General features: G+C 45.8%; 3 protein-coding genes across 3 annotated transcripts; 1 reads left to right on the top strand and 2 right to left on the bottom strand.

Moving 5' to 3' along the window:
* Nucleotides 1–796: 796 nt before the first annotated feature.
* HD556DRAFT_1449589 (uncharacterized protein) lies at nt 797–1664 on the bottom strand (the record flags this gene model as incomplete). The annotated part of the gene is made up of 4 exons (XM_041307620.1): nt 797–951; nt 1025–1244; nt 1291–1374; nt 1431–1664. 4 exons carry the CDS (start codon nt 1662–1664, stop codon nt 797–799), a joined length of 693 nt encoding a protein of 230 aa, XP_041154068.1.
* A 417-nt stretch (nt 1665–2081) lies between these two features.
* On the top strand, nt 2082–2598 carry HD556DRAFT_1313390 (uncharacterized protein; the record flags this gene model as incomplete). The annotated part of the gene is made up of 2 exons (XM_041300787.1): nt 2082–2318; nt 2374–2598. 2 exons carry the CDS (start codon nt 2082–2084, stop codon nt 2596–2598), a joined length of 462 nt encoding a protein of 153 aa, XP_041154069.1.
* Nucleotides 2599–4589: 1991 nt separating this feature from the next.
* On the bottom strand, nt 4590–6500 carry HD556DRAFT_1414542 (Metallo-dependent phosphatase-like protein; the record flags this gene model as incomplete). Its single annotated transcript, XM_041304280.1, has 8 exons — nt 4590–4686; nt 4736–5068; nt 5212–5608; nt 5663–5748; nt 5797–5918; nt 5973–6056; nt 6110–6300; nt 6352–6500. Coding segments are annotated over 8 exons (1317 nt in total), but the record flags the coding sequence as incomplete, so codon positions are not given.
* Between the last annotated feature and the right edge of the window lie 4432 nt (nt 6501–10932).

Consider the following 10932-nt stretch of genomic DNA (forward strand, 5'->3'; position numbering starts at 1 on the left):
GTGCAGAAGCGACGAAGTGGATACGAACAAAATACCTTTCTCGACGCTGATAAGATACACATATCGGGAGGCGTGCATCTCTGCCTTTGTGCACGAATAATCTAGATTCGCCGCACATGAATCGACCACATCAGGCCACCGTCAATACCATGCGAGACTGACAATTACATACAAAGGAAGCCTACCAATATCCCTCTGCGTGACCTCTAAAAACTGTAAGAGTTGTTTGCTAGTGGAGCAAGCGGCTTCCGGGGGCTGTCATTTATCGATGATTGGTAAGAAAGGGACCGGGAAGACGAGTTCTTCATGTACGTACGACACTGATAGTAGGGAAATAATGCCCCCTCATGCTTAGCGTGGAGTGTACGTCGGAATGAGTGAGTCAGGAAAGGAGAAAGGGAACCAAGTGGCCAATCTGGAGGTACGAGGGGAATGACCTGTATATGTTTTGTATGAGACATCGTAACGACAAGGTAGTGCACATCGAGTTCGTGTCTTTAAGAAGGAATGCACTCACGTCAACAGCATCTAGACTCGCAGCCTGTGAGCTCAGTAGTCTTGTGGTTTGCTGGGGCTGTATATGTGTTCCAGTCTGCGCCCGTAGCACGAGCCCGCCTTGCACGACATTGCAGCACGAATCCGTCACGACCGTTGTATTCTCGCAGGAGTACTGTACTGGGAGACGCATCTAACATTCTCAGGCTCCAAGTCAGTGTTGGACGTTGCATTTATGAGTGACTTATCCTACTGAAGGCGATGAGAACGAGTCGTGCCGGTGTCGACAATACCAGCAGTCTCAGACAAATGATGGGACCTCCATAGGAAATAGACCGGTCGATGCACTAGCAGGTTTGTCTGTGACAGTGGGGACAACGTCGAAGTTGGAAATGGTACCCTCCGTCAACTCAGTTGGTCCAACTCTAAGAATTCCATCCGGAGGTGATCGGAGCACTTGTCAACAGTAAAGACCAAATACAAATGTATCAACTCAGGTATAGTAACCACCAGTCGAAAATTCAGTGACCGTCGCCTAAAGCTTCACAGATCCTAGACAGCACCAACGTCTGTCTTTCAATAGCACCCTCGATGCTAGATATTGCCTGAATGATGGTCTTGGACCGGGTTGGGCGTGGACTGAACTCAAACGGTGTCTGTAGCCGTCTGCGCTTCTTTGGCGCAATAGAACCTGTAGCAGAAGCGCATTCAGGAGAGTTGGTCCTGTTGTGCCCAGACTTGCAGGGTGTCTGTCAAAAATAAATGATTTGTAGAAGGATACGCAACATTACTCACGATGTCCAATGCAATTTGCCTTTTCTTCAGAATGGGCAAAATCTTAGTGGTATCTTTAACTCGAGCATTCCAATCCTCAACGTTCTGAAAAACCGCAACGAGGTATGTTTGGTGCTACGGCGGACAGAATATGCACTTACTTTTTTCAGTTGCTGGTATTCCTCTTCGAACTGCTCCACAAGCTTCATGGCACGGTCTACATCTGGAGCAGCTCGGCCATATGCCAAATTCTCCGCCCCAGGAGTGCAAATGTAGTCGTCACTGAAAGCGACTCCTGCAAAGACGTCCTCCGGCGCGTTCAAGTTGTCCGTAGTAGAGTTACTGGCACTGACACCGAGCAAGATCGCTTCAGCTGCGTCATTACGGTCAGACATGTGAGAGTCGTGGCTATAGCAGCGGCCCTGAAACTTGAAGTATGGTGACATGATTATGAGCAGTGTCGTTTCTCCCAAAAGTGAAGGTATTTAAGCCTGTCAATAGACCGGGCGTCATTTCCTACTCACCTTCAGCAACCCTTGAGCTAAACCCAGACTGAGTATATCGTGCCGGATCTTTTCCGCACCTTCAGGTAATCATTTGTGAAGAGCAGTGAAGAGTTCTAATTGGCCGATATCTATAGCACAGTTAGCCAATCAAAATCGCTCCTTGAAGGAGCGGAGCCAACTCAGCTCTTGGTGCATGCCGTATGTATCTTAAAATCTCCGCTACAAATTTGTACTGAAATCTCCTTGGATGCAACCACGGTCCTAGTTACCGGATTTTGCGCTCGTCCAGAGGGATCACATCTCCAAATGTCCACGCCTGCTCTCTCATCCCCCATCATAGTATCACCTGATGTGCGCTCACCTTCAAGATCCCCCAGTATAATTCAAATGTCCCTCCAATCTCAGACATCAACGGGTCTACCGAGGGCCTCCCTTTTAAGACGCACAGGTAGTCCAACCAGTGGGCACAGTGCAGGGAGCGCGGGCAGTCCAATGAGGCAGTATGGCATAGAGGTTGCAAACAATGAATATTTCCATCACATGGTAAGTCTGGACTCTATTGGCTGCTGAGAAACTGCTCACTATATATTACTTGCAGTACTCCATGGTCGACTTCTGCAGTTCTGACCGGAAGTCACTATTAAAGTTAGCAAAGAGCACGCATCACATTGTTCGTGGTGGCCGAGTGGCTGCTCAAGCTAGATTCGAACAATTTCTGTCGTTATTAAAAGCATTGGGTGAGGAGTTGGACGACTGGAAGTGGAAGGAATTCGAGGCGGAACAAACCTTGTGGTCATTGCAATCGCAGGAAGGGGACGTCTAAGCCAACATTGCAGTAACAACACATTTCATAATTATATCTCTGTATTAACATGCGGCAACAGTAGTGGCAACAGTAGTGGCAACCTCCACGTAAGTTGATATGTATATAGTATTCTTATCATATGATGTCCTGCATGTATAGTAGTTCATTGCATTTGACTTTTTGGCCTCCCAGCTCGTGCGTGCGCATTCTATGTATGTGTCTTCTGCTGATCGTAAGGGTCATATTCGTGATCTGCTACGTGTGTACATGTATATAATGATGGTTGTATCTCGAACACTATTCTGTTTGAGTTGCTGAAGTATCACGCTCCAAAGCCAACTTTAATATTTGCATGACACACTACTCAGTGCGCGATACAACATAGGGTGCGCGATACACAACAACGGAGTACACAATACAACATAGCAAAGTGCATGTAACACAGCCCACAAGTGACGTGTTCCAAAACTTAGTATCACAGCGGAAAGAGTTTGGTCAGGGTAGCAAGGTATAGGCAATAAAAGTCCGTAATTATTACTAAAAAAGATACCAAGAGGTGGCAGTAGGGCACGAGAGATTAAACAGCAAATGTTCATGTCGCCGATAAAATAATCCTGAGGCCGGGTATTAATATGGATGAGGGACAGATGGGCTATCGGGATCGTGGATACCACGCAAAGATTATATTGGATGGTTATGGCTCTACGAAGTTAGGCAGCATGGAGACATGACAAAGAACACTCGAAAAATGTAAACGACTCAGCGGTAGTGATGGATGGGGCTGGCCAAGGTCTCCCAACAAGCAAACCCGTCGACCGAACCATCAGTTCAGTCTGATAATAATCCTGTTCCGGTTCAAGAAGGGCCTGAACCAAGAACTGAACAAAAAAAAGATAAAGAAATTGATTGACGCACCGGAGAACTAGATGTAGGTGACCCTCCAGTGAAGGTAATCAGATAGGTAGCAGGTAGTATAGACAGAATGTACCTCTTCCAGGAGCTCATCGTGTATCGAAAGAGAATTAGTGATCAAAGAGACTAAGGTTTGCAGGATCCGAAGTTGAATGTCCACGTCTTGGCTCATGGCATCGTTCATCGTGCTTACGATGAGTGGAACAACAGACTGTGGTACAGCCTTGAGGGCTATCAAGCGCTGCAGCGATCCCAACGAGATGGCGACGACTTTCGCGTTTTTGGTCGCACACCCCTTGAACACTGGACGGAGAAGATCATCTGACTGTGCGCTGTCTGTGGGTGAACGATGAAGAAAGCGAGGCACGTTTGAATGGAATCACGTACCAGATGCCAAAGATGCTGCCGCTTGCTCCAGAGAGGACCTAAGTATCGCAAGCGACTTCTCTGTTGCCTTTGCGTGGACATAGTAAGACGCCAGTACATGGGATGAGCACTTTCCGCCGTACCTCGCGTATTTCTGGATGCTTTCTCCTAGACTCGCTAGCAAGGGACTTTAGACGAAGGTATAAGTGGATCTGGCGGATTGTCGTTGTAAACACAAACACACTTGCAATTCAGTCACTAGGAAGGCTAATGAACTCCTCGTCCTTGTGTTATTCTCAACGAGATTTAGACGAGTCCTGACAAATTCCAACAGGTTTTCGTCAATTACAGGGAAACACAGCCCAGCGCGCAGAAGATCAAGGATTGAAAGAAAATGTCAATTGAAAGTCGAATAATGAATTACAATTGTGTTTGGGAAAGTATATTATGGACGCCTGTTGACAAGAGGTGTGCAAAACTAGAATATAGCACATACACCCGGAGAAACCTCAGAGGCGTCCCCCCCCTCCTGTCACAGCGTGACGGTCACTGTAATTACACCATATTTGGAAGCTTAGTCACACAATCTCAATGCAAACCAAGTCCCAGTACTGATACAAGGGAGGGGCAAACGAGCGCAAGCAAGCTACATATACATGAACGTGCAGTTCGGAAAACACGTAGAAAGCATGAGTGATCTGAACGTGAGATATGCACTTGTCATCGGGAAAGCTTCTTAGGCCCGATTGTCCGAAGAGAAATCAATCACGTTTTGAATGTCAAGCATATCGCAAAAAACGGTAGTCTGAGGATTAGTGTACCAAGGTGCTGCATAACCAATGTCAGTTAATATATCTCAAGGAATCAGTACTCTCACGTTGTTGATTCTTTTGAGCTCCTTCACTTCCAGGACCAGGGGCGCTCTGCACGAATGTCTGGCAATCCAAAATGGTTCGGATGCCAGGTAGAGGGACACCGGAAGAGTCTACTTCGTTATTGCGCACATTGGACTTGACCCATTCCATCTCTTCGGCAACCATCGCACGAGCTGTTGCTTCATTGGGATAATCTGCTTGACGCCGCCTCGTGGAGAAGAATGGGTGAAAAGCGCGTGATATTGCCAGCCATTCCGGATCGAAGGTTAACTTCGGCACACAGCGTTGTCCAGGCATGGTAGATTCATCCGATGTGGTAGGCACATCGATGACCTATATTAGAAATTATCAGAACCATGCCCTATCGACACAAAGCCACATACCTCCATAAATTCTCGGTTTGGAAGGCATTTATCCAATGCGAGGAAGTTTGTCATAGATGGCTGTGGCCGACAAGCAATGGGAGGCAATTGTGTAACTTCCTCTTCTAGGGTTATTTGATCAGGATTGTGAGAAGTCGTTTGCAAACGAGAATATTCAATTGGAGGATTCTGAGATTCAACTGCATCGAAATCATCATCTGCAATTGCTATTTCATCTGGGTTTTGTGGTGGCGAAGTCATGGGCAGAGAATTTGATCCAGTACCGGTTTGTTCATGCTGTACGGTAGCCTGAAAGCGAACATGCAAGTGCGCTGAAAACCACCATTTTGGTTTCAGCGTCCGCAAGAGCCCCATTAAAGGAGGGGAACCCAGGTTGCCCGTCTGTACATCCTGTCTAAAAAATGGTTTGCGGCAAAGGAGGCCCTGAGTATCACCATGTCGCTCGATGTATTGGGGCCAATCATGAGAAAGGAAGATATCCAGGGAGGATAACTGTGATGTATCCAATGTGAGATCAAGAACTCACAAAGACTAAAATTCACGCACCAAGGACAGACGACGAACATTAAATTCCCTGATGTGATATATGCTTCGCATGGTGCCATGATCGTAAGGTAATCTTTCGTAAAAACCTGCATGTGTTTAATGTGGAGTATCCGAGAACATGATTGGAGAATCACCTAGACTGAAATCATTACTTTTGAAAATTCCAGACGCACCAGCAATACGGATACCATTCACTTGGATGCATCCGGCATGCCCGAGGAAGTATATGTTTGGTGCAAGCCACCCGCCATGATACCTGTGAGAGTAAATAAGTATATCCTTATAGGTAGCGCGCGGAGCGGATGCATACAGTTCTGACATGTAATTCGATGCCTCGTGATTCCCGCCTATTACGATGGTAAGCACCGGAGCAGTCTTTTCTCCTGTATAGTATCTAGAGAAAAGTGTATCAATGCATGTTTATGTCAACTAGGTATTGGCACGTACTTGTGGAAATCACCTAGCTGCCTATACTTCTGCGGGACAGCCATGCATTGCATGTCTCTGTGATTGCGAATAGCTTGAAAGTCCCCGCACATAAGAAGTAAATCCACAATATAGTTGTGCCTGGCCTCTAGGTCACGTAGGTGCTGGTAGATCGCGTTCAGTGCGCCATGGCTGCATCCCTCCACTGCAATCTATTAGAATGAGTTAGTGGATAATTACTATGACCAGTGGCAAAATTCGACCTTCATGGCCTGAAAGAAAGTGAGGGCTCCTTCTCTGAGATTAACCAAGGATTCTGAAACGATTATTTTCCTTCCTCTATGAGGTCACGATGAGACTAAGTCACTCAGAACTTCGAAGGTCTGTGGCTGTGCAACTCTTTTTGTTCGTGGTACATAGATTCAAGTAGTAAGGACGATGAATATATCTAATTAACTGAGCATGAATTCGTACTACTTGTGGTTGAAATTCGGACCAACGCCCAAGCTTACACCTGAGATCGTCGACAGAAATCACTGAAAAGTTCAGTGTCCGTGGAATGAGCACATGGTATCGATATCGATGGACCCGTCAATGCGTTCCATCTCAGACAATGACGCTGATTGACACCAGACCTGGGGAGTTGATTTCCGTTGATTTGAAGAATAAATGGCTCACATCCTGCGGTTCTCATAATGATGGGCCTATCGGAATAAATCAACGTATTTCAAGGACCCGACTTGCTGACCCTGAAACAATTGTAAGCGGTTTAGGTCTTACTGCTAGTCCTAGTCCACGTTAGTCTCGCCGCGTCACGACCACGGCAGGACCGCGTAGAAAATTACAAGTTGGGTCACGTGAACCACTTCCTGACTTCACACCATATCACTCTCGGTTCATGAGTACCGTTATCAGTCAAAGCTTATTTAGTTCTTCCGAGCTTCCTCAAACCCTGCAGAGACACAGTCCGAGTATACCTCACGACGTTACTCGGTCAATCATTGATATCACACGCCTAGAAGGGATGTTTCCATTTAGAATTCAGAAAACTAATGTATCGAAACTTTGTCAGTGCATGCGGCGCCAGAGTCTCAACTTTGAACCCCAAATTGATCGCACCGAATGCCGATGCTGTGCCACGAGGTGACTATTTCGGGTAAGTATACTAAAAGCTTGATGTACTTACTAGCAAAATCAGTGTTGTCAGCACCGTTAAACTCATTACTCATAAAACTAGAACATTCCGATCGGAACGCGAGTTCACAAAGTTCGCCGCTCCAGATGAATTTCTGGACTTCGGTTCCGTTTCGCGAGCGTTAAACTTTTACTCTTTTTGTACTCGGCAACACTAGCAATTCAGTTTGTTAGGCGAGTGAGTGTGACTTGGCTGAGGCCCTGAGCCCCGCATTGCCCATCCAAAATATAAAGCATGTTGAGTGTGCTTAGCTGCTCACCTGAGATTACACCCAGCTGTTCTTCATATCATGTCACACCAAGAAGGAACTGTCGTCCACCATGATAATTCTCAAGGTCCTCCCCCCAACTATGACCCTTATATGATTTCGTCCCCCGACCATCCATTTTTTCCCGGCGCTCCGGTAAGTCAAAATCTGACACCTAAAATTTGTCTGACCTTTCATATAGATTACCAAGCGAATGTTTAACGATCTTCATCAAGCGGTTTTTGCTATAGTCATATTGCGTGCTTGGACTTTAGCCCCTGCGATACTGAAAGCCGAAGCAGGCCACCACCTCAAATTTGTGGCCTTCAAGAATAATATCAGCGGTAATTTATATTCTCAAAACTCTTCATGTATCTGACCACTACGTAACAGAAACTCAACAAGAAAATCGGCAATATTGTCCTTGAACACTGAAATTGGGGTACGCGGCCCTATCCGACTATTATCACTTTGGAAAAAGTGCTGCTTCGGATATCTTGTTCAGGCGAATATGTTGGATTCGGTTCAGTTCAGTTTTAGTGCTCTCGTGGTCGACAGGATTACCCTAGCCCGACGGCCTGAAGCACGGTATGAGTGGCTACACTACCATGATTCGCTAACGGTGGGTACTGTTATACATTCTTTTTCCATTCCATTGATGATTCGAGAATGTATATAGGGAGACAGGAGACTATTTCGGAATACTCTTCCGTTAGGATTGATGGCTGAATTTCTCTCCCGCAATTATGCTGATGCCATACGTCATGAAATTTCCAACAACCAGGCAGGCCCTCGAGTCCTCAATAGTGGGCCGGGGCTCATTAATTTTAGGTACACGCTAGCATGCGCCATTGTTACGGTGCGTATAGTAGTCTTTCATTCGTCCAGTAACTAACTGAATTGACCCTCAGTTGCAATATGCCTTCAGTGAAAACTGGAACTGGGCTGCTATTCGGGCATTTGATCCTTTTTACAGTTCAGACTTAGCTGACAGCACGGAAGCTACCAATTTCTTCGAGGAGGTAATCTCAGTCACATCCGAGCTAGTAACTAGCTGGGATATTGTTTGTCCACAACTCAGAGAAACGATCAACATCACAATGTAAGTTCTGGAAATGCTACACTCTATTGAGGTCTAATTGAATATCTACCAGTTGCCACGTAGATCCTCGGATTGCGACACACTCGTGATGATGGGTCTCTGCGTCTGCCCTTTCCATAGTTTACTTGGCATTAGAATATGTTTTTGTCATATATTTCATTATCATCATCCGCCCTGCTCAATTTATCAGACCGACTCATGAGAACAGAGAGAGCAATATTAATGTTCGAAAATCGCTGATATTTTCAATCTCAACACTCGGACAAGAGGTACGTCGATGTTATTGTCGGAGCAGATATCTCACTAAGAATGGTGTCCTAGATTGAACTCATTTGGGTGAGTGACAAGAGTGCCGTATCAGAAGAAAACAAGAGCATGCGATGAATTTGCGACAGAGACAACGCTGGTCTCTCATGACCGTGCTGTATTTTATTGTTCGTATTTGATGTTGTGCTTTAGCGTGGTGGGCAACTTATGCTGAATCCAAAATGTTCTAGATGCGCTATATTGGGATACCTTATTCTACGTATGTGTCGAGAAATATGCCATCGGTATCGATGACAGATGCAGTAAGTATTCTGTAACCATCTCATTCCCATCCAATCCATATGCTCATATGTGGGAGTGAGTCAGATTTCCAAGCATCCAACTTGGCTCAACACAGTTACTTAATAGGTGTAAGTTGGAGTCTTTGATACTAGTGCGAGGGCGTTCACTAATTGGAAGTTTTTAGGTACTATCACGGACTACGCAGTGAATGGCACAAATGTGCCATGTTGGGTAGTAAGTCACCCAGGTGCAATACCTCTGATATTGACCTGACTGACACACGATGCAAGTCATCATGATTGCTCGGTTACATGCCATGTATCAGGGATCTAGAGCGATGCTCATGTTCATTGTTATTAACTTCCTGGCTGTAAACGTCGCCTGCGGAGTAATTGCGGCAACGATACTGTCCTGGGTAAGCTTTACTTGTTGACTTGAAGAGCACGGCTCATTAGACAAACACCAGAGGAGTTGATACTCTCTGGCACATATACGTGCAGCTATGAATTTGTAGTGAACGACCGGCTTTTTATTTCAATGGTTTGGATGCTCGACACTGTTTGGGAGGCCCTCGCATTGTGTCTCTCAGTCTGGGTTGCCGTGAAACACTTCAGTGAGCTGCGACGACTCGACCCATCGACAGGATCGACCATCGGGGACTGTTTCAGAGTGCTGATACAATCTCACGTTCTTTATTTTGCAAGGTGAGTTTGTAATGGGGACGTGGTTGTATTTTTCTGCTCAAGTTCCGCACATGTTGAAGTACCAGTTATTTACTGCTTTTAATCGCCCAATATCCATTGTCAACCTTGACCCAGCTAACGACAACATGCCTTATCCATATACAATTGATATAACTTCTTTGATCTCCCTCCAGGATGTCATGGACCAACATGGCCTTGGCCCCAACGGAGGAATCCTGATCTGTATGGAGTACCTATACATCAACTTCAATTGGCTCGATGCACGGCTGCAAGAGCTGGGATCTGATGGATATGTGCTATTTGACGTACCCGGTCAGGTCGAGCTTAGCATACATCACGAGGCGCTGAGATGCATAGTGCAACGATTGACGAAGATCGGGTTTATGGTACGTTCTATTATGTTGGTTCTGTTGTTAAACAACGCTAATTCATCTCTGTGAATGCGCACTATGCGACCGACACCGCGAAATATGAATATGTTTCCGTACTTCTCCTGTCCCTCCGGACTATGCTGCTCTTGGAACTGCCGCATGTCAATGTTTTGTCAAAGGTTGATTTGATAGCTCAATACGGAGACCTGGGTGCATATGGGTGACCATGCAACATACCAACATCACTTACCTTTCCGGTAGATTTCAATCTCAAATTTTACACGGATGTTCAGGATCTTTCCAATTTGGAGAACGCACTAAATATTTTCATCATCGTGGTACACTGTTCTCACCGAGGAACTGAAAGACTTGAGACTCAAGCGCCGAGCATCCATCCACTTAGTAGAACGTGATCTTATTACATAATCGATTAAAATTTGAGGTTGTTTGGCAAGACCTTTAGAAACAAACAGACCGGGGTGGAGAAATGCATGCCTTGAGACACGACATACTACTACTCCCCCCTAGTGGTATTGAATTCGCAACGACACTCAAACTAACGCCCTCAACTATCACTGGATCTTACAGCCAAGAAAAGCTGCCTCGCGTTCTTACCAATGTTGTTGTTTCAAGATCCAACCTTTTGCGCATTTTCGAAGTCTGGGAGCAACCTCCG

Source organism: Suillus plorans (genome assembly GCF_016647745.1).
Source record: "Suillus plorans strain S12 chromosome Unknown HD556scaffold_90, whole genome shotgun sequence".
In the NCBI taxonomy this organism is placed as follows: domain Eukaryota; kingdom Fungi; phylum Basidiomycota; class Agaricomycetes; order Boletales; family Suillaceae; genus Suillus; species Suillus plorans.